Source organism: Erithacus rubecula (genome assembly GCF_903797595.1).
Source record: "Erithacus rubecula genome assembly, chromosome: 5".
NCBI lineage: Eukaryota > Metazoa > Chordata > Aves > Passeriformes > Muscicapidae > Erithacus > Erithacus rubecula.
This window is the reverse complement of record NC_136687.1, coordinates 59203614-59227898: the sequence shown is the minus strand read 5'-3', so window position 1 is coordinate 59227898 and position 24285 is coordinate 59203614. Positions and strand designations below refer to the sequence as shown.

The window sequence follows — 24285 nt, the reverse complement described above, 5'->3', positions numbered from 1 at the left end:
CTTAAATAATTAAAACTTTAAGTTTATTTATTTATTATCAATTTTAGCAAACAGAGCCAAAGGGAACTAAAGATTGGACATCTGGGATCTTGAGTTTGTGGCTCTTCAAGAATATTGAAGCAACCAGAAGATAGAGAGGGGATTAATGCCTGCAAAGCTGGAGACACCCCATCTGAGAAAAACAGCATAAAAGGATTAAAGGAATGTGGACCAAATTAGCATGAAGAGCACAAAATCAATAACCAACAGAGGACAGAATACTAATTACTGAAGAGAATTATGTAGCTTGGGACCAATGAACATTAATTCCTTTCTTTGCTAAAAAATGCATAAATAAGTGAACAAGTTTTGCATCCGTGCCAGCATGGAGGCTGAAACTCTGATCTGCACACACCTCTTGGCCAAGAAAATTAAATTGCTTCCTAAAATTAAAAAAAAATCATTTTTCCTGATGCTTTCAGAGGATTTTGGTAACGGAACTAGCTTGAAAATTGTGGTTTCTTACCATACAGACATTAAACACAATTAAACACATGTACAATGAGCCTGAGGTAGATCTTATTTTTGAGACTTACATTTTAAACCGCATGAAATTACTGCAGTAAAATTTCCCAGTCAATCAACCTGGTGATCTGGTTTGTAATCTGAAACTCTTAGCCGAGCGTGTTTTCTTTTTTTTCACCTACAGTTTACCACCTTTGGTTTTCTAAGTTGCAATCACCATTGCCTGGATTCAAAACCAGTTGGAGGAAGTTCCTTATTCCCCAGGCTGACCTTCTGCCCAGCCTTTGATCTGGCCTGGGAGCCGCCGTGTGTGCCGGTTCAGTGGATTACACATGGAAAACCACAGGGGAGATCGTCTTGCAGGGTGGAAAGGGAGCTGCAGGTGTTCTCTAACCACTCCTTGTGAGCAAACCCAGCTAATTCACTCACCACTGCTGGCTGTTGCCAATAATACACAAGTGTTTATTGCTGAATTCTTCCACTGAACTCCCTTTGTGAGGCTGGAATACTTGCTTGTCTGCTATTGCTTCTTCAGTGAAAATCCAGAATTCCTTCGAGGAGGTTCCTTTGGTTTTATAGTGGAGCTGTGCTTTCTGCAGACTGTGCAAAAAACCTCTGCTTTTGTGAAAGCATGGGGAAAAATTAATGGTTCTTGTGAAGCATTAATTATTTACAGCATCAACTGAAACTTTGTTTACACCAGAGCAATGGGAGGGACATTCTGTGATTGCAATGGTTATGTAAAATATGTAAAATCTGAAACAAGGAAGGCCAGCACAGAATGAAAAATTTCATTTAAAAATATATGTTTTGAGTCCGGTCATTTCCAAATACACTTTCAAGTATTCTGTTGAGCTTCTGATGAGCTTGAAAGACAACTGGATAGAAATCTCATTTCACTGTGAAAAAAAGATGTTTTGGTAGCAAAATCTATTATTTTAGTATATTTTATGTGTTTACTGATTTAAATAATTGCTCTGGATTTTAATCTTTAGTGACACTGCCCTGTAACAAGTGAATGTAAGGCACCCTAAATGCAGACACTACTCCCAGCAGTGAAAGCAATGACAAAATTAGGTTTTATGTTTTCACTATGAGTGCTGAGGGACAAAGGTTCTCTCAGTATTCCTCTAAGCATGCTGGATTACTGCACTAATTCTTAATTCAACTCCTAACCTAATGAAGGCTCAATATTTGGTCCAGTATATGTATGTGCATATATCTACATGCACATACATACAGTGCCACACTGTATAAACAATCCAGTACATAAAAGTCTAAATAAACAAAGTAAAATAAATCAACAGTAGACCTATAAGCAATATTACCAAATATTACTAGAGGTTGTCTTTGAAAAAAAAACACTCTTCTGAACTGATTTAAAGTAAAAAAATTAATTCCATCACATTCTAAATGAAAAACACTGTGGCATTAGGAATACAACTCTACATTAATGTAACCCATTCAATACAAATCCACATATTGCAGTTTATGTCCTGCTGTCAGGATGCAGTGCCTGTGCAGGGGAGTGAGAGTGCAGTCATGCTTCACATGCAGAGGAAGTGATACCAGAATTCTGCCCATTAGGTAGATGTCCAAGGTAGATTGTCCTTTCCCAAAAACTTTTAAATGAGACTACTGTGCTTTGCTTTTAATTTTCAAATTTATGTTGAATTTGAACTTGTGACAAGGATTAAATATCAGTACACAGGGATTATTTAATTCTAGGATCCAAAATTTTATTAAAATAGATTTTCTTTCTACAAAAATATAGTTACACATAATACCCTTTTTTCCCATATTTCAATGCACAATTCACTGGGAAGTTTTAGAATCTTCCAAAAAAAAAAAAAAAACCCATCCAAAAAAAACCTATTTAAGTTTCAAGTTATTCAAATGGTAATTTGTAGGCACTTCTCATTTAAAAAATATTTAACATAACTTATGCTACATTAAGGCTGAAACACTTTATATAAAAAGTTTGAGATCAATTTCAATAACATTAAGTTGTTCCTGTGAACTATTTTAGATACTTGTAATAAATATTGACAACTTTTCCTTTAATTCTAATTTCCCTACAAAACTGACCAATGTTTCTAGTGCAGCTGAATGCTGTGTCTTTAACATTTTTCAGTAATGTCAGTATTTTTATTTCTGGTGGAACTTTTATACCTTTATTGCTTTAATCCCTGAGGCAGGCTGTAATGCCTTATCAGTTGTCTACAATAATATCTCTTTAATGGTGCCAAACTAAAGTGAGGTTTTTATATATGACATGTTACTCAAGAACATTTTATCGAAATAACTAACATCCTTTTCATGTACTTTGTGATATAAAGACCTAAGATTTCTCAACTCTTTCCTAATACAGAGTATTAATAATTAAATGGGTATGGAATTGATCTTTTGACCCAGTCCTTTTTTTTTCCTGTTGTAGCCAGCCTTGTTTTCAAGCAATACATAAAATGTGAAACATCAAAAATGTATTTTTTTCAGTTTTCAGATGTCTTGATAAGTACCTGAAAAAAAACAAAATTTGTTATCTTCTAAAATCTGCAGGAGCTTTGCCTATGACATTAGTTTTTCCCTTCTTCCAGCTATGGCTAGGGTTTAAGGCTGTAGTGTTTCTCTTCCATGACTTCTGCTGAGTATATTCTATTTATGGACTTACTGTCATTTAAACATTTGGGAAAAACTGGGAAGAATGAAAAAAATCAGAGGTTCATCTGAAAATGCTGACATAATGTAATTAAATATCTAAGATGTCTCTCTGACATTTGGTGTCCCTGGGTGGGCAGTGACATAAGATGGTGACTGAAAAGAGCTTTGTTTGTCAAAACCCAATTCCCAGCAACTACAGATACTGCAAAACTGGAGAATCATCCCATTTGAGCATTTCCAGCACTTGCAATGAAGTACATTTAACTTCTCTCCTGAAAATAATTAATATAATTCTTCACTTGTGTTTTTCCACACAAATCCTATTCAAAATTCATTCAGATAAATGATTAACAATACTATATGATTGGAAGAACCAAAGTTCATTTAATAATAATAATAAATAGTAAAAAAGCTTTTATTGACATGCTTACCTCACTCAGTATTGCCCAGACTGGAGAATCAGAACTGACTGATAAACGAATTGCCTTTATTCTTCCTATTGTCTGATTGATGCTGCCTTCTGCAATGCCATTTTCAAAAGCCCCTTAATGAAAAAAACACAACCCACAAGACCCATATGAACACTTATTAGAATGAAATACACTTCCAAGCAATTTTGTGAAAAAGCTCTAAATGACAAACTAGAAATTAAATCTAGAAACACATTAGGGAAAAAATTATTTGGAAAAGACTCATGGGTTGAAATAAGGACAAGGAGAGATCAATTAGTCATAAATTACAATATGCAAAGGGTTTCTTTTCCTTACTAGTTCACCTTGGAATCTTGAATTTATCACAGAGTTAATGAAATCCTTAAGAGCAGAAACATTTAATATGTAGGAACAAAATTTCTGGGTTTGAAGTGACAATGAACAATTTACCTATTTTTAAATATCCATCTTTGGTTGCTTGGTAGTTAAATTTACTTTCATTAGGAACCAGTTCTTTTCTTAGTGTTTCCTGTAAAAAACAAAACATCATTTCAAGAAGTATTTTCTAGGGTATGACATTTTATGCTGAATATCATTGTGAAAATTAAATATGGTTCTAAATGAGAGACTTACATCAGCTGGTAGCACTTCCACAGTAGTGTTAAACAGTTTATCACCAGGGTGCTCCACGTTGCCACTTCTGAACAAGTACCTGATGATAAAGGTGTATTATTTCCAGGTATTTTATACTTTAGAAAAGTTCTAAGGAAGCAATTCTTTCCAGCTTTGAAGGAAAGTTTCAGGAAAGTTGAAGGATACCTTTTCTTTATGTATTTTTGGGCTAAAGAGAACAGAAATAGGCCTTGAAACTTTAAACCAAAATCATAATATAGTATTTATTTTAAATAGAACAAATATTTAAACCATCTTTCTCTGAGACCACAAATGCAAGTGTTCCCATTTTTTAGTGCTTAAGTTTCAAATAAATTAACTTCCCATATTTAAATGTCTAAAGGAAGATCTGCCCTCTGATCTGTTCCTATATTTGTAAGGCTAAAATGGAATGGGCTTCTGGAAGGTGAGTGACAGCAAAAATCTCTGTTTCTACTAGGCCATATACTACATACCAGGAGAATTCCCCTTTTTTATCAATACTGGGGAACTCAGGTGCTTCTAAATAATTTCCTTTATAGCCAACAAGCAAGAGCATTCACCAGACAAAAATCCAAGCAAAAACATCTAAGCATAAAAATCCCTGTTTGGTTTTAAATTTCTGGCATTAAGAGTTCTTAGGGTTTTAGATCCAAAAAGAACTAAGAGAATTTAAATCAAACTCTCTCCTCTGGTATCAAATATTCAAGGCTTAAAACCACCAAATATTTTAGGATTGACCATACATTTTCATAGATTAGCAATGTAATGGAGCTGGGACTGATGCCTTAACTACTAGCTTTCAGAATTTCCAGATTCTGTACTGCATTACTACATAACTCTGAACTTCATGTGAAGTGTTAGCAAGTTCTATTCACAGTTTAGTTAGACAAAACAATCCTTTTCCAGCCCAAGAACACCATTGCAGCTTCAGGCCCAAAAAGAGCAAACAACAGTGAATTGAGGAGAGCAATCTGGGAGGATGGGACTTAACCTGAAGCTGGAATTGGACAATTAATCCCAATATGTAAATGGACCAAAGCATATAAAAGTGTGAAAACTTGACTCAGAGTTCATCTTGGGTGCAGCCACAGCCAGGCTCTTGTACTGCCCAAAATGTGACCTTTAAAGGCCTTTTAATAAATATCTACTTTATTCCTTTAACTCTGAGTAGCCTTTGTTCTTGGTAGCCTCTCAAGGCATCAGTCACTAGACAATATAAGTTAGTTCCATGCAGTGCAGATTCCCACTAACAGGAACATGCAAAACTACAGCCTACCCACCTTTCATAAAGCATTGATGAGTTAATACAGAACACCAGTGTTTATTGTAACACCAATCATTCACTGCAGCTGACTAGATGGAGACAGACTTGACATCACACAAACAGCCTTTCTGTTGGCAACTACACAAATATAGCTTTCACTGACACCCTTGATGAAATTCATCAGTTAAAAACAAATTCCTTTGAGAATTATCATAAGAGTATAGAATACTTACCTGAAGGAACAATAATAAAAGGAAAAAAATTAAGCAGCTCTCTAGTTACCAATGAAGAAATGTATTTCAGGAGGAGTTCAAGAAGAAAAGTAGATAAACAGCAAATCATGGATTTTTTGTCAGTAACAAGGTTTATGCAAACAGTTGAGCACTGATAATTACAAACAGACTCAAGCATTTCCAAACTGAAGATATGTAGGCTTCCAGGTTCCATATCATGTAATACTTACTTTTCAACTTCTAGTGGATTTAAAAATGTGAACCTGATGTAGTCACCTGCCACTGGAGCTGAAGCCCCAAAAAAATCTTGTCCTTTATAAACTTTTTCCAAGGTATATTGCTGGTATATTTTTAGGCTTGTATCCACTTTTGCAGGTGGATTATTATGTGCTTTATGTAAAACATTTTTTCCAAAATCTTTATCCTGTTGATATAAAAAAAAATTTATTTCACTCATACAATGCAAAAAAGGTGTATTGATATCTGTAATTACTACAGGAAGCTATTGCAGAAAATAATCACCTCAGTGTAAAAAAATATAAATCTATTTTTAATAGATAGAGATTATTAATTTCAGTGTGATCAATGGGACTCAGTGTTACAATTTGAAGACAGAACTGCACTGATTGTTTCTTAGCTGCCATGATTTAAAAATAAAAGTCTTCACAGGAAGCTGTTATATTTCACTAATTTGGTTTATATTGCACTGAGAAAGATGGTTTGTGGAGAGTGGGGGGATATCAATAGGAGGCTATTTCATAGTTGTCTTCTGCCAGAACATGTGATTGCTGGGCTCTGCTAAAGAGCATCTCTACATGAATCTCTAGTCTGATCCAACTGAGAAATCTTGTTATTAGACTAGATGGCACCGTCAGGAGATCCCTGAAGTCTAGTTCATCTCTGCTCATGTCCTTATTAGATATGTGGTTTGCCCTCCAAACTCTCCCTAAAAATCTGTGGCCATCAAGTTAGGCACACCTTTGTCCCACCAATACACCTTCTTAATTATCCCTCATATTGGGAATGTGAACTGCTCAGCCAAAACAAACCCTCAGAGCATCTGAAACCTTGTGTTGTGAAGAGGGTTCCTACGTGCCACAAAATGCTGCTGTTCAGATAAGAAGTTCAAAGGTGGTTGTGCAGGAGCAGTACTCCACCTGCAGCTTAGATACCAGATCAAAATTCTCTACTGAATCTGTAAAACGACATAATTGCGTGTGGAAATGCCATCTAATGCCAAAGATGTGGCCCTTGAAACTCACTTGAGAAATAAGCCAGAACACAAGCATATAATGTAAAAATATGGCATTGATTCCTTATTCTTACTTTCAAATTCTGTATCTTCCCAACTAATGATGAATAAATTCCCATATGCTGGAAGAGAGATGGCTTAGCACGGATACGTAACTTTGACTTTTCTGTTTCACAGTGTGTCTGGAAAGAAATCAAAAGAGAGAGGAGTATTATTTAACCAAGGAGAGACAAACTATGTTCCACAAGGCAATTTTATTATGTGGGTAAGGGGTATGGGTCATGATTTTTTATCTATACTTAAATGAGCAATCCTTAAATTAACAGTCACCTTTATGTCACATACACTGTTTCTAGATAAAAACTCAGAGTTCTACTTACACTGTTATTTAGATATGAAGGCTCAACCACCAGCAATGCAGTATGTGAGGAATCACATCTCAGGGTGATAAAAATAGGCTCAAATCTGAAACAGGTTATTTCTTAGCTGTTTCTGGTAAACTTTATTTCAATTTATAGCCTTGCCATATCATTCTAATTAAACTATTTTGACCAAAATTGACCTTCTTAAAATAGATTCTGGTTATGTTTCAATCTTTGTAATTTTGCCTCTTTCTGTTGTGTTTGGGAGGCTTTTAATGTACTATAAGTTATGGATAAATTTCCCAGTTTACTACACCTGGAACACAGCATATATCAAGGAATTAAATAACTGTAATTGGTACTAATTTTGGAGTTTCTCGATCTTTGAATGATAGCAAGCTACTTCTTTAAATGTAATTTTTCTCTCTGCATATATTGAGCATCGTAGGTTGATGCAATTACACAAACATGCCAAAGTAATTAATATGTTAATGAAGCATAATGGCAAGGAAAAGGCAAAGACCTAAAATGAGACTGACTGGGTTGTACTCTTGGTGCTGCCACAGAACTATTATGTGAGTTTGGAAGATCACTTAACTTTTCTGTATCCCAGGTCTCATACCTTAAAATTTGAGAGGATAATGTGCTTACCTCTTCCATCAAGTGCTTTCAGTTCTATAAAAGAAAAATGTTACATTAACTATATCAATGCTTTCTAAAGCCAGAAGTGATTAAGACTTGTTAAAGCTGGCTTAAAACCATCAAAACTCATGATGGATTTATGGTTTCCACAGGAGTGCTAATTAAAAATTCAAAACATAGCTGGAAAGCTATTAAAGAAACTAAGTATTTTTATTCTTTGTCCACAGCAGATGTTCAGCAAAACAATGTAAAACCACAAAACATTGTGTACAAATTGATTTACTGGCAGCTTTTTCTCTGAAAGGCACACTATATTTCAGTAAAGAATAAAAGATTTTAAGTAAATAAATTTGTGATCTATTGACTGACAGGGTTTGCAATTCATCCCCTCCAATAATGCAGGCTCTAGAATGTCTTTTTTTATGCTATGGCAGCACTCCCCAAAGAGCTGCATCTGGCAGTAGCTGAGAATAATCAGTGGCATGAGGCTGGTGTAGTCATTTCTGCAGAAGCTGAGATAAAGCTGCTTGTTGAGTCGGCAGCCTGTAGTTCCCACTGCCCCGATAGACACAGAATGGTTGGGTTCAAAGTGACCTGTAAAAATCATCTTGTTCTGACTCCTCTGCCATGGACAGGCTCCCACTAAGCCAGGCTGCTCAGAGCCCCATCCAGCCTGGTCAGAAACACTGAATGTGTCATTTACACCTTTACTGGGCAACGTGTGCCAGTGACTCACACCACCCTAACCATAAAAAATGTTTTCCTTATATCCAGTCTAAACATAGCCTCTTTCAGTTTAGGACTGTTGCCCCTTGTCACAACACATAAAAAGACTTTCCCCCTCTTTCTTACAAGCTCCCTTTAGGTGCTGTATGGTCTCCCCTGAAGCCTTTTTTTCACTCTGACTCTTTCAGCCTGTCTCCAGCTCTCTGACCATTTCTGTGACCATTTCTCCTCTTGCTCTAACAGGTTCAAGCTTTTTTTTGTCCTGCTCTGCACAACCCCTGTCTGTTTCTTCTTGCTCCTTTATCAACACAGAAGTAACGTGCAAATCCTGAAGCAGGAACTGGCTCCTGAATCCTAAAAACTCCTGAACCCTAAAATCCAAGAAGGAGCAGAAACCCTGGTCAGTCCAAAGTAAGTCCAGTTTAAAAGACTTATATTCCACTTTTTGAAAATAAATTTTGTCACAGAGTGTTTGAATGTTATTTGTGTTCATAAATAGACTCAGTTATACTTACTGCATCCTTTTCTGGATTGCAGACTTTAACCCAGAGCAGGTGGTCTATAAGCCAGTCTATGGGCTTATCCTTATAGAACATGAGGAAAAATTCCACTATGAATGGCAAGTCTTCTGATTTAAACATTTTTCCTGAAAGCAAGACAAGAAGTTATATTTTTATTGCTATGCAAGAATCACCAGCTTTATGCTTAAATGTAATTTATTTAAATAAATGTCTAAGTATCACACCAGCCTTGTACATGTGAATGCAATTATGATATTTAATGAAAAACTTCACATAGAATCTGGCTTTGAAGAGTTGCTGATCATCCAGCCCTATGATATGGGATGCATATTATCCCCTACAAAAACAAGGAAGTTTTGGTATTTTTTACAGATTGTTCAAATTCTATTCTTGAAAAAACTACACATTGCAGGGGCACATAGTTCTGAGGCAGAACAATTTCCTTCTTAGGGGCACTCAATTATAGATACTATACTGAAGAGACTCTGTATTAAAAAGACAGTATTAAAGAGAACAAAAAGTAAACTACTTTCAGTGGGATGTGTCCATAAGAACTGAGGAAGTTGTCATATGCAAGTCCTTCCATGCTCTGAGGTGTAATTCTGAATGAAACCTTTTTGATCTACAGCTCCAAATCCAGTTGATCCTGCTGAGGTCTTAGTACTTACCAATAAATCCAAGTTGTGAGAACTCAAGAACCATCCAATCTTGGGACTGTTGAGCAGCAAAGCTTTTTATACTCTCAATAAAATCAGGTTTGGCTATAATATCATCTTCCAGCTGGAGGGGAAAAAACACAACATAAAAAGAGAAGGCAAGCAGTGACTTTATTGCTTGCAGAAGGGGTGGTGACATTGCCACATGCAAATGAAAACTGTTGTGTTTAACTGCTGTACTGCATGTACTGAAGCTGTGCCAAACTACAGTGGATTGCTGTCCAGCTTCTGCATAGATCTTTGGTTTAGTATCATTCATTAAGTAATTATCTACAGGAGTCACCATAACACCATGGGTGCTTCTCTCTGTTTTGATGAAGGCAGACTCCCTGCCTTAAAGAGATCTCTCTTAGAAAAGAACATTAAGCAAAAAGGCAAGAGATTAAGGAAGACAGCAATAAACATTTCGTTCTTCGGTTGCATAAGCATTGATAAGCAACAGGAGGAAACTGTCTGAAAAGAAAGGTTCTGGCAGCCTGGGCAGACTTTGTCATTTATACAAGGTGACTGAAAAGGACTCTGGATGATGACTGAGATGCCAGCAGAAAGCAAGTTGTCCCAGGGAATACTTCTAATGAAGGACTGTGCTCTGTGAATGACACTGAAAGACAGGAATACATAAGAGTTTAAGATGTTGTAAAGGCCAGCACAGAGTGCAGCAGCAGAGCCAGCTAAAGGGTATTTGGAACAGGAGACTAACATCCATCAAAAAAATGGGAAAGGCATTGGCTTCATTTTTGCCTGGCTTTCAGACAAAAACTGAGCATCTGAAAAGCCAAAAGCTGTTCCTGCTACTAAAACTGAGGATTATGAATCCAGGAGGAAGTTGGAGGCAATGACACAAAGGAAATAAATGTGTTCCAGAAATAATTAAGGAGCAGGTAATTCATGGTTTGAATTCAGTAGAAGTGTGAAAACACAGGAAGAGGAGGCTAAGATTTCAGGAAAATATTTCTGGGGTGTAATGTAATCATACAGTAATTTATGCTAACCACTGTACTTCACTGGCCCTGCTGGATGTCTGGTTGTGCTGTAACCAGCTTCAGAAAGCTAAATAGCTAGAAAATTAATCCTTGGAGGGGAAAACAAACAAACAAACCATGATTTCCTGCTGGTTTTGTGTTTTCAACTGACACAGCAGAGTCATCATAAAGAGCTTGAGAGAGCAGGCCCACAGATTTTAGCTGAATTTGGGCATCACTACAAGTGTAGGGCTGGATGAGAAGAAATGTGTTGGCAACAGTGAACCCAGGAGTAAGTAGAATAAAGTTAGAAAGATGAAATTAAGAGAGCTGTTTTGACCCTGACAGCTTTTGCTGATAAGATAAAAAATAGATAGAGACAAACTGATAAAAATGAATGCTTCTTAACAGATTCTGAGGTCTGGGGATTAAGTTGACAGTTATGCAGAAGAGAAAAAAAAAAAAACCAACAAAAAACCCCCAATCAATTTAGAAGAAATCTGGCATAAAATTAAATGATCTTAGAGGATTAGCCAGGAGCAAAATGTAAAGGGAGAACAGCAAAGAATCAAAGAAGGTTGTAGAGAATCCTTAAAGAGAAATTGAGAGGCACCAAAAAAAGGATGAAAAGCAGAATGGAATATCTCAAAAACCTAGGGAGGCCACCATAGCAAGAAACAGTGTGGAAAAAATATGCAAAACCAGTGAAGATTAAAAGCAGAGAGGCTGTGATGCAAAGTGATTGAATGTAGTTAAGAACAGCAAGTAATTTTGAAGTCTGAGATGGTCTTTCCTGAAGCTAACAGTAATTATTAGAGTTTGATATCCCATGTAGCACAAGCCATTATTTATTTAGCCCTGTAATTTGTGTTCAACTAAAGCACATCCTTTTGGAGAAGATGTCCCATTGCTTAGTATGAGCTATTTCAGTATGTTATACACCATTTTATTACCCTGAGTGTTTAATACTTAACACCCTAATTCTAATTTGAGGGGTTTTTTTCTGCCTTCAGCTTACAGCCACCTGTTTTCTCATATGCTCTTATCTACCAAAGGAAATTGTGCAGCTGCACACAGCTGGGTCAGGAAGTTTAAGATATGAACTGCCTAGTCCACTGGCCCAATTGCCAGAAAAACACAGAATCACAGCTAACTTTACTCATCAGTGCTTTTAAATGAAAAAAATATAAATCCACTATAGCAAGACTATGAAAATCTCCTACAGGTAAGTAACAAATAGGTTTTCATTTTTCTTATGCAGGTTGTCTAAGAGAAGTAAAAATGAAGCAGTAACAAAAAATAGAATAATACTATGAAAGTTTAGGCATCAGACTGGAAGGTTCTTTCTTTATGAATTTCATTGAAGTATTTTTGTCTCACTGACAATATGTGGAAACCGGATCTTACAAATAGCAGGCCTAACCTAGAGTCTAGTGAGGGGAAGAAAAAATACATATAGAAAATCCTAGTGAACTCACTGAGCTATTGCTCAGGCTTTAAATCCATTAGAGAAGTATTGTTAGCAATACATATTACTTGTGTATATATATATATATGTAATATAAATACACAAACCACTCCCAGCCTCTATAAGAGGTGATAAAATCATAGCAGTAGTTAGCTACTACAAGTTAAATTAGAACTTGATAATAGATTTTAACTGAAGAAACTAAGATTTACTTAATGGATTATTTTTGCTTCAGCTCAGTGCTAATAGAAAACATTTAAAAAGTGCTGTATCTACATTTCTTTCAGATTTGAAACGTTTGATTCCTTCAGCAAACTAAGTCTACATGAACAGAACAAATGCATGTCCTCACTATTAGGCTGGGATTGGATTATCTGCTTTAATGGCTATGTTATGATCCCATTATTTTAAGTGTTCAAGGGTCTTGGGAGGTTTAGTGAAAGTGGAAACAAGGACCTCAAAGTTCTCTCAGGGGGAAAAAAAGGACGCAGCTAAGTAAAAGTTTGTACTTCAAGTAGCAAAGTTGATCAGTGGGCAATGTTCATCCCCAGTGTAAGCCTGTTAACTTCAATGGACTTCATAAAACCACTTACTTAAATCCTGTATCCTAGAACAGGTGTTTATTCAGCAAAGATCTTGTCTGGCTTGTGACATCAACTGTTCTGCAGATGTCAGGACTAATTATGTGTGCTTATTTTCTTCCAAGGTTTGGGAGTTAGCATCAGCCACTCAATCAATACTATCCCTCACTAAACTCAATAAAAACCTAACCTAGCTCAAGTTTTGTTTAAGATGACAGAAGTAAATCTCGTACCAGGCTAAGGAAAAGTAGTTTTAAGTTGTTTGCTTTCCTTTAATGCAAGGCTTCTAAATAGAGGGAGGACATAACTAAGTTTATGGCAGCAAGTGTTCATTCTTTTCACCTGCACTCTACAGAGCAGTTTTTGGGCAGACCAGCATCTGTGCTAGAGGAATAGCTGCAGGCTGGACTTACAAACAGAAGAACAGGATATAGTAGGAACAGTATGAAGAATTGTATGAGGAAAACAGTATTTTTGAGAAAATTCCAAAAGCATAACTCCCACCAGATCACCACCATCCAGGCTTTGTTCTTAACACAGTTCAGCCATTTTATAAGGTCTCAGATAAGAAAACATGTTCTCAAATTCCTTTAGAAATACAAATATAAAAATAAATATATAAATCATTGTGGTTCATTCAAATATGAATGCTTGTTGAACTTGGTAACAGGAAGGGACATGAAGTGTCTGGCAGCACCCTAACACTTCACTGGGTTTCCTACACCTTGATGCTCTAGTGCACTTATAAACTTTAAAAAATGCAAAATCCTCAGGAAAATACTTGATTTTCCATGCAACCACAATTGTTCAAAATATAGCATTTTTGTTTGTCCACCAGAATCCTGCCACATTTGAGAAAAGTGTATTAAGTACCCCAGCTCAAATGTGGTTTTTTGAATCCTGAGAAACTGTAGGAGATGCCAGGTCCTGCAGTCTTCTGATTCTAGGAATCCTGTGATGGAATTCCTTATGGAATACAGACTCTGAGGCAAAATGCTTTTCTGAGCTTTTTAAGAACTGTTGACATTATTGAGCCACATGAAATTTTACAGACTGTTCCATGATTGAACTGCTCATTTAAATTTTGGAATCCCTGGTGGCGAATAAGATTTTTATGGAGTGCAAATCAGCACAAATCTAGAATGATGATTAAAGCTAAACTTAAATGCATGAGGATCATCTTAAAGCTAACACAAAATCTTCTGGAGAATTAAGGATCTGTGCCAACTTGTAGCTGACATTATCTCCATTATCACTCTACTGGTGTTTCCCTGCCTGAGATATTTCACTTCATTGTCATCTGGGCTATAACCTGGACTTATCATCACTATTTTTTCTGGCTGCAGTAAGTAAAAGGATATTAAACCCTGACTTTCTTAGCCTAACCAAATAAGGGTTATTCGTACTTCAGATACTTTGCTCTTCATCCTCACAAATGACAGGAAGGTAGAGATGGCTTTAATCAAATAGCACCTGGCTGCAAGATGCATAAAAATACAGAAATGGTGGATGCTTGTAAAGAGAACAGGCAAAACAGAAAGAAAATTACAATAGACTGCTGGTTTTATTGAGGCCTTTGAAGCAAATAAAATTGCCAAAGCTAATAATAAAGCTACTAAAGTACAGAGGTATTGCTGCTACTTAATGATAATATGGACATACCTGTAAATAAAATGTTCCCTTAGGCTGAGCATATAGCATTAAAAAGCTATAATCCAAATTCTGTTTTGTTCTCCACCTAAACATAAGCAGCAAATTCCAATAAGCTTTTTGAGAGGGTTGTAAGAGTTATTTCTACAATAAGAGAACTTCTAATGATCTGCATTTTTTTCTACAATAAAGTTGTAAGGTTGAGTATTCTATCCCACTGTTAAGTGCAAAGGCATTTCTCTACAATCAGTGTAAACACCTGTAAATAATTTTACTGGCCTATAGCAGTTAACATTAAAAAAAAATTGATCTTTGTCAATAGTGCTGGAAACAAAATGTCTAACAAGTTATGTCAAATGACTTAGAAGATTCTACTCATTTTATGAAGAGTAATAAACACACATGGATTATTTAAAGATGAAAAAGTAAGTGGTTTTACATAGGAACAGCACAAGAGCAGACTGATAACCTTAATTTTCAGGTTGAAATATAAATACATTTTGTAGTGTCTCTCACTTTACCAGAGAATAGCATTGATGTTTGATAATCAAGACTGAAAGACTACTGAGTAATTTATCAGTATTTAATTAACATAAAAGTATAACTGGCTCAAGTCTAATAATATCTAAAACTAAATTATAGGTATGTAAACTTGCTAATGGTCTATGGTATGAACACAAGGTTTATCTACAAAGCCAATATACATACAGACACATAAAATATACTAGCTGATTTCCTCCAGCCTACACTCTCAGCACTTCAATTCCCTTGTTGCATTGTTGCAGTGACTTCTGATAAACTAGTAATTGTTGATTGGAAAAAAATTATTTTCCTCCAATAAATACCATTTTTATAACGTCTGTCTTACTGAATTTGGGGCATGTGAATGAATGAAATCACCATTAAGGATGTATTAACAGTACTCAATGATCACCAAAAGTTGGGTCACTAATTAAACCCACAGTAGTTGTCAGTTGTTAGAGGGCCACATGGGTTTCTTCTGTGTGTTCACAGAGACTCTCCCTCATATTACAGAGATTTTTCTTTTATTTCCTCAATGACCAGATCATATAGCCTATTGCTTGTTGGCATTATCCATTTGGTTTAAAACCTGTTGGATGCCTAGAGCCAAGGCCCAAAGGAGACACCTTGGCTCTCACCTTGAAGCTGACAGGCAGCACAGCTTTTCTCAAGATCCCCTTGTAAATTTTTTTACAAGTACAAATGAGGCTCTTCAGCTCTGAAACACACAAAGATTATCAGCTCAAACAATGCTGATGCTTTCTGAATTTTCCATTTTACACTCTTAGCAAAAGTTCTTAGGTTTTATATAGTAATCTTACCTTACTCGGTCCTCAGAATCTCCAAATGTTTTCTTCAGGTTGGAAAGATCTGGGTAATAAGAAGCAGGAGGAGAAATAACCTCTAGGACTCCAGACTGGACTTCTCTGGGGAAGCTGGGAAGAGAATCTTAGTGAGACCCCATTCCTCAAAAAGCCTTTTGAAGGCAAACCACAGACAGCAGCTCCCCAAAGTTAGGTCTGCTCCTCCAGAAGTGGAATTCACAACTCTAGCAAAGAAACCAACTGCAAATTTGAAAAAAAAATCTAGAAAAACACACAGCTGTTTCCTTACCCTTGCTCCAAATCTAATTCTACTTTCTAAGCAAAATTATACTGTCCCAGAGCAGGGGTTTAAAATGGGCAGTCTGGGTCTACTCTGCTCCAATAATTAAATTTTTCATTTAAAGAGATATTTTAAAAAATGCCTAACCTACTTTGGGAGCCAAACCTGCACGTCAAATATCTCCCTACCTCCAAAAAACCCCCAAAAAATCCAAACAAAAACCCCAACAAAAACACCCAACACAAAACAGGTTGAAGTCTCAAAACTGAGTTTCACCTTTCCTATGATTAATAAACAAAAGATAACACTAAAAATTTAACACAGTTCACACATTATGGGAAAAAAAAACATCAATCTCACTGTGTAACCCAAACAAAGCAAATCCTCTGCAATTATTTTTTTTCAAAAGCCATAAAGCAGTAATTAAAATTATCTGAGTGTTTAAATTGCTAAGGGATTGTACCTTGGCAGTGCCAAGGAGGAGTTCCTCTTGTCCTTGTCCCCTTGTACTCCCAGATGAGCTAAACCCTCTGAAGGGAGGAGATAATGAATATTACTTAGATAACAGCCTCAGTATGCTACGTCTTCTGAGGGAAACCCACACACAAAACAGTCTGGGAAACATTTGAGTGAAGGACAATGTGCAGAAACCCTCAAATGAGGGGGCAAGGGTCAACTCCTCCAGGGATCTTGCTCAAGAAAGATAAGAGCAAGCAGAACTGCTGTGGGAATCAGGCTTCCATTTGATATCTCAAAGGTTCATTTGGCAGGGAAAAGATGACCCATCTTATTTTGCCCATCATGTAGTAGCATTTAGGATTATAAATGTAATCTCATTCTGTCCCAAGTCAATTGCCTCTTTGAAAACTAGTTAAAAGAAGGAAGCAAAGACACATGGGAAAACATGGATGTGTCATGGCACTCGGGGATACAGTGGTGGCACTGCTGGGCTAATGGTTGAATTTTATGGATCTTACAGGTGTGTTCCAACCTAAGGAACTCTATGATTCTATGGCAGATGCCAGATCTCACAGCAGGGTTGTATAGTCAGTGGGGACCTCATACCTGTACCCTCACTGCATCATTAATTTTGTGGGGAATAGACTTAGGCTCAAGTAAATATTTATCAGAGATTTAAGCTGAGACCTTGACTGGTTAAACCATATTTATCAAATAAGAAAAGAAAAACAAATTGATACACATACTTCTGGTCTCAATTTCAGTGTGTTATGGCACACATACTGAGTGCACCTTTGCTTCAGTTCCATTTCACTGTTGAAATGTTCTAATTCTTCCCATAAAAGCTCCAAATATGTTCACACTGGTGGTTGAGTGTTAGACTGTAGGACTTACCTGGTTTTAACACTTTCTGCAACACTCTTAACATACTCTGCATCCACCTAAAGAAAAGGAGGGTTTCATTAAAAATCACCCATTTTTGTATTAAACAACACTTTGTATGGAATATGTACATGCAAACATATAATTTTTTTCCATCCAAACAAATGTAGTATGTTACAGCAGCATTTCTACTAAGGAACAACATAGGCTTTTCAAACCAAACAAACTTTCAATGTAGTTCACTTGGCTTCCAACTCTCTCCAGCTGCCATTTCTACACTTGGTTTTTCAGTGCTTTTGCAGAAAGCCAGGCTATTTTCTGGCTAAAATTCTATTTAGCTATGTCAGTAAAGCACAGCCACATAACTATTAGTAAAAGGAGCTGGTTTGGGTTAATCATCCAAAAGTCACAAAAAGAGGCCTAAGGCTGATGAGAAAAATCACCTAAGCAAAATATTCTAAAGTCAGCAATGCCTAAAATTTTTATTTGGTTTCCTCCTAATATAACAAACTTGCAGCTCTTTGGAAATTTTGAGGACATTCATTATTGCTGTTTCATAAAAGTAACAGTTTTAGTGCACCAAACATATCTGTTAACTACATTAAGAGTGCAAAGTTTTACAAATGTAATTTCTAAAGCAGCACAATAACTGTCTTAGGAGATCAGACTTTTTCATTAAATAAAGAAATTGTTTAATATATAATTGTTACCAATTATACATTCAATATGTAGCAAGTAAAAAATAAGTGAAGTAAAGAACTGTGATAAGATAAAAATACCCAGAACTTAAAACTCACTCTCAGTCAATAAGTTACTCAAGCTTAAGCCAGGATGTAAACATTTACCTTGATCTTTCAAAACTTTGTGGGAAAAAGGAAGGTGTGGAATCATGACCAGTGAACACACCTGCCCATGTCTCACAATAAAATGTTCTTATCACCTCTCAGATCAGCATGGCTATCTGCTCCAATTTACTGCATGTCTGAAAAAATGGAAGCTGTGAGAACATGAGTTTTGAGTTGGGAGAAAAGGGAGAGTAATTCTTACAATGGCAGTTTAATCCTAAATTGGCTGATATAGACTATTAGTACAACCACAGCTCCTGTTTGTTCAAAGTGTCACATTAGGACTCTCCACAGTGGGAAACTATTTAAAAGTTGACCCTTAAAAACTCACAGAATCCTCTGAAGCCCTGTAATAAGTTTACCTGAATAGCAGCCAGGCAAAGCTCATCACTGCCAGGGCTCTTCATTGGGAAATACCAGCTGCAAAACTCAGCTCCTAAAAACTATGCCAAGAGGAACTACAGCCAATAAAACTGTTCCTCTGTATTCATTATGATCCAAACAGAAAAGTGGAAGTCATAGCCAAACTTACTAAACTGAACTATGCTCTGACACCTTTACACCTGCAAAAGTGGTGACTAAACAAAAAATAGCAAACTGTAACTATTAATACATGTATTAACTTAATGCTGTCTATGGAAGGACAAAGAGATATGAAGAATAAATACGAATTATGAATAATTGCACAGTCATTTTGCCTGCTAGAAACTACTATTAGCTAATTCCCTTCTGCAGCTTTTTGTTTCTGATGTAATCAAGGTATTTTTGAGGGGGAGGGGGAAAAAAAAAGAGCATTTGTCCACCTTGAGCAGTGTTTGCATTCCCAAACATGTTCAAGGCTCTTAACAGTTTTCTTTTGCATGGGAAATGCCAAAACACATGCAGAAGGCTCCAAGCTTTGCAAGATATAGGTTATCAAACCAGCTGATAAATAATTTGAACATCTGTTAGGTTAAGCTTACTTTCTTCAGGTTCTGCAGCACTTTTCTGTAGAGTACTTACATTTTATCCTGGAAGCAGAAAACCTTACTTTCAGACATAAATAGTGTTCACATGGATTTGTTGGAAAATCTGATCCAACAATTGTGTTGGTAAATGTAATACCAAAGGCCAAGCTAACAGTATTTTGCACCATTACATTTAGACATAAATCCCCATATTTTCTATCAGCATTCTGCACCTTTCCATGCAAACTTACCTCTGCTATAAAGATGATTATTATACAGTCCTTCTTTTGCTCTTCAGATAGTTGGTATAGTAGGGAATGCAATGTATCAATCAGGTAATTTTGTTTTTCCCTTTTCACTGTAGGAATGCCTATCACCAGGGAAACTGCAAAGAGAGAATGCCTCAAGCCATGCAATTTTAAGGGAAACTGAAATCACATTTTAACTTTGATTTGATGTGACCATGAAACTTGGTGACAGTTATTTCCTTAGTACTGAGACAGCATTTGCTCTACTATCTGGAGAGATCTCCACTTGTTTAGTTTAGAGACATCTGTGGCTGTGTTATAAACACCAGGTCTACACTTGAGAACTTGGAGACAGCTCTATCTCTGGCAGACACATAGGTGTTTGCTACTGAGATTCAAAAGTGAGTATTGCAAAATAAGTGTTTGCTCTTGTTTTGGAGATCTAAGTAGGAAGGGTTAAATCAACACTGCTCTGGTGAGCAGGTTCTCATAGGAAGTGAATGCTGTGCATTTCAGAAAGGAATCCAATTCAAAAAAATCAGAGTAGTTTAATTGATATGCAGCATTGGTTTCCAATATGCATTGATACACATGAATAAGAATAAAAGAACCAAGATGCTACTGTTATTAAAAATAAAGGAACTGAAATTGTCCCTAGCAAAAGACTTCACTAGTATCAAACCTCTGCTGTATTACATCATTAGAGCATAAGCAGGATCTCTCTTTTCTTCATTAGTATGGGTATTACTTAAATTAGCAGCCAAACATAGATCAATAAACCTGTGGAATCTTAGTCTTTGCAGATGATTTCTATTCACCAGAAATCTCAGAAGGTTGGTGAGGAAGCAATGGTTTGAAATAAAACATTTTGTCAGCTCAAAAACACCAAAGTGCCAAAGTTCCTTCCCAGCACCTATCCTGCTAAACCACTGGAGTTTGTTTCATTTTATACACTGAAGGTCAACCTGTGCTTACTAAACTGCAGCCTTGCTATTGTGATTTTCCTGTACAAATAAAAGAAGATTAAACAGAGTACTATTTTATTAGTGACACTGATCTACAAGCACTCCAGTGAGAACTACAACACTAAATCACATTGCTACAATTTCACCTACTAATAGGCAGGCTGTAGAAAGTTATCTATTGTCATCAGCATGAGGTTTTGGGTTGTTTTTTTTTTTTTTCCAAATCAAAAACACTGCCAATGTTTCTTCTTATAAAATCACCCCAGAGAAAAGTAAAAGTTTCCATAAAATACAAACTTCAGCAAAATGGTCGACTAGTCTCTTCTTTGCTTACTACTTTTGGATGTTCCTTTTACCTGGCACATGGCAGTTAGGATAAAGCTTTTCAAATTTGTATTATAGTTCATTGGAATTCATTATGATTTCCATAAGTGCCAGCTGATTTCTCATGTGGATGAAAAAGCTACATTGAATATATATTAATATCCTTTAAATGATCACATTACCTCTCCCTTTGCTCCTCACACTGGCAAACTGAATGCACTGTAAATTCATCTTGGCTTCCTCACCCATATCATTTTTGTGGGGAAAAAATTGTCAGCTACTGCATCTTAGTCATATGAAAATATGATTAAAACAAAATAATCTTGTTTTTCAATTAAGATTGTTACTGATATTTAAAAAGGTTTTCAGAATACTTTGAGATAAAGACTTGAAATAGGGATGGGCATTTTTAAAGTACTTTTGGTATTGGCATTACAATTCATTCAGATTGGCAACAAAAGAAAGTTAAGGGAGAAAATTCTTTCCAAACTTTTGAATATTCTTCATTGCTAGAAATTAACTTTAAAAAAAAAAAAATCAAACATATAGAAAACAGAAGCGAAACTTTATTTCTTACCTCCAGTTCTCTGTTGCCCAAAAATAACATTTGGGGAAATTGCATCTTCATATTCTTGAAGGTGAGGGAGATAGTAGTACAAATTTGTAAGGTGCACAGGGAGTTTCAAGTCTTTCCACTTCATATCACCTTAAAGACACAACAAGCACAGAAATACACATAAAATAAAAAAGTGAGCAGAGAAGCCTATTCCTTCACCTGCTTTGCTGAACTGAACACTGGCAGATTACCACACACAAGGTTATTCAATCAGAACTATTCCTCAGGAGTGATTATGTGTCATATACGTTACATTATATTAAATTGAGAATTTCCCAGTACAACTCCTTCCCACTCAGGTGGTGGTGCAGAGCTTCAACCTTGAACATCCTGGGAATACCATCCATATTTCCCTGTGTCTGCACACTTTCAGGATTGAGTCCTCTTCAAACACAGTAGTTATTTTAAAGGCAGCAGTAAAAAAACTTGGGTTTTTTTTTTTTGTTTTGTTTTTTTTTACGTGGTTGGAAAACAATTGGCATATAGTTTTTAAATGAAAATCTGAAACATATTCTGATTAATAACCTTAACTACTCAAACAAATGCTTTCCCCAAAGAGTAACACATGGTGGTTTTCACAGCTCAAGCAAAGTTCAGTTTATAACATCCTATGGTAAAAAGAATAACCACATACAGACCTACATTTAAAAGCTATTCAAGAAAAAAAAAGGCTGTAACAGTTGAGGGAAAATAGGAAATTTTATTTCTCTTTGCTACTTTAAAATATTGATGAAAGCAACAGAACATTTATTCACTGGGAAGGAAAGTTACTTTTTCCAAGAAATGTACTTAAGATAACTCCCGAAACATAACACCCTTCAAAGTTACATACAAGTATCACAAAAACCATTATCAGCTTTATTCACTCACCTTAGATTAAGAAATGAAGAGGCTTACTGAGTGGACAATATTTTAAGTTCTTCAGCTTCCAGAAGATACTCGCTTAAAATTAAATCACTAAAAGGTATTTCCTACCTCACAGAAAATAGTTTAAATAACCTCCAAACAATTATATATATCTGCCCAAACATTGGTGTGTGAGAAAGTCCTGCCACACTGTTAAGCCAGTAAATATACTGAAATTTTGCTGCATAGAAACCACTTTCACAAGCTCAAGACTTTCCTTCATTGTTTGGAAGCAGTACCTATCAAGTATTGGACAAGGAATTTAGTTCCATTGACTACAATAAAACTTTCAGTTTTGGTTGTATAATAAAACAGAGCTGGAATGGGAAGCAGAAGGGTAAGTAGAAGTAAAAACAAATTATTCAGTGATTTTGAGACATTTCTACCTTAAATCCTATGAACTGAGAGATTTAATACTTTGTGAAATTTAGCTGGCTCCAGTAAAACTCAAAAGCAGGGGGAGGGGGAACTTGCTCTCTCCCTTTTCTGCTGTTTTGTGCATTAGGCAGTAACTCTGCCCACAGTATGTGGGGTTACTGGGGATTGACAACATGACTAAGGCCACCACCCTGGCAATGCTCAGCCCTTTGTTTATGCATGTCTGAACAGTCCCCATGAATTAACATGGGATAAACAGACAAAACCCGGCAGGGTGACAACAGAAGAAGAAACAACTCTGACTGTACAAAGAAGAAATGGACCTTGTTCTTTCTTCCCCTGTAACAGTCCTGGTTAACTTTCTATTCTAGTCTGATTATCAGCCTGCTGTACTGAATGAAAATAAGGATTGTTCAATGACACTTTCAGTCACACCCAGGCTCTTGCTGAAGTTGGGGTACACTGTGAAATGCTTCCAGCACAGAGATGCCTCTTGTAGTTTAGCTTCTCTCCTCAGGGAAGAGGCTCTGCCAGTCCCAACAGGGAGGAAGACAGATCCTGCACAACTACATAATTTATTTTGGTGACCAAAATCAAACTGTCAATCTATTGAATATAACTACAGTGTGCAGATAGAGAGAGATGCACAAAAGTCAGCAAGGCAAGGTAACTAAAAGGTTCAATTAAACAGTGAGAAGAATCCAGATTACTAAACTTTCCATGTTGGTGTCCTAAAAAACAAAACAAAACAAACCCAAAAAAAACAAAACAGAAAAAAACCCTACAAACCTGTGTCATTTTTTGTCATGTTCATTCTTCTTGCAACTAGAAGTTTAAATTCATCTAGGGCACTGCTCAGTTCTTGTGATCTTTTTTTATTTTCCTTTTCAGCATTCAATAGTCTTTGCTGAAGCTCCAGCAACTGGTCTTGGTTCATATTTAAGTCATTTTCTGCAATAAGAACATAATTTATTTTCTAAGAGGTGTTTGATATGATAGAATGAATTAAAGAATAGAAGGTGGTCCAGAAGTGCATAAACAATAATGAGGTCCATTCATGAGAAGTAGTTTGGAAGAATATTTAGAAGGTAGAGTTTAGGCAGCACATCTGGGCAAACTAAAGACAAAACCAAGAATACTAAATCCATAATAAGGAAAAAGTGAAAGACTGAATTTCAGGGGAAGATGTTATGTTTTTCACCAAATAACAAATCATGATGACCTTTTTCACACAGAAAAATAAAATTATATTATAGCTTGTCTTGTGTATCAAACACTGCTAAGAATAAAACAGATATTAAAAGCATTCACTCTTCATATATGAGTTACAAGGTGTCTGGAGTATTTTAAGAACTATTACTAAATGTGGTTAATATAAAGCAATACTTCAATAACATCAGCCCTTTGCAACAGAGAGTAAAGAAAGCAGAAGGGGACTTCTGCCTCATTTTAAGATGCTTTA

General features: G+C 36.1%; 1 protein-coding gene across 2 annotated transcripts in view; it reads right to left on the bottom strand.

Annotated features, from left to right (window-relative positions):
* Positions 1 to 2020: 2020 nt before the first annotated feature.
* The window catches only part of MGAT4D (MGAT4 family member D), a 30136-nt gene continuing 7871 nt past the window's right edge, over positions 2021 to 24285 (bottom strand). For both annotated transcript variants that reach the window (XM_079306296.1, XM_079306295.1), the window contains exons 2-15: positions 23613 to 23774; positions 21501 to 21629; positions 19638 to 19771; positions 17607 to 17653; positions 15971 to 16084; positions 14640 to 14715; positions 9919 to 10030; positions 9245 to 9375; positions 7074 to 7181; positions 5978 to 6171; positions 4230 to 4308; positions 4047 to 4125; positions 3597 to 3709; positions 2021 to 3023 (exon numbers count right to left, since the gene is read on the bottom strand). In XM_079306296.1, coding sequence (XP_079162422.1) covers positions 2997 to 3023; positions 3597 to 3709; positions 4047 to 4125; positions 4230 to 4308; positions 5978 to 6171; positions 7074 to 7181; positions 9245 to 9375; positions 9919 to 10030; positions 14640 to 14715; positions 15971 to 16084; positions 17607 to 17653; positions 19638 to 19771; positions 21501 to 21629; positions 23613 to 23760 — 1491 coding nt within the window. In that variant the 5' untranslated portion in view covers positions 23761 to 23774 and the 3' untranslated portion in view covers positions 2021 to 2996. The remainder of the gene's footprint in view (positions 3024 to 3596; positions 3710 to 4046; positions 4126 to 4229; positions 4309 to 5977; positions 6172 to 7073; positions 7182 to 9244; positions 9376 to 9918; positions 10031 to 14639; positions 14716 to 15970; positions 16085 to 17606; positions 17654 to 19637; positions 19772 to 21500; positions 21630 to 23612; positions 23775 to 24285) is intronic.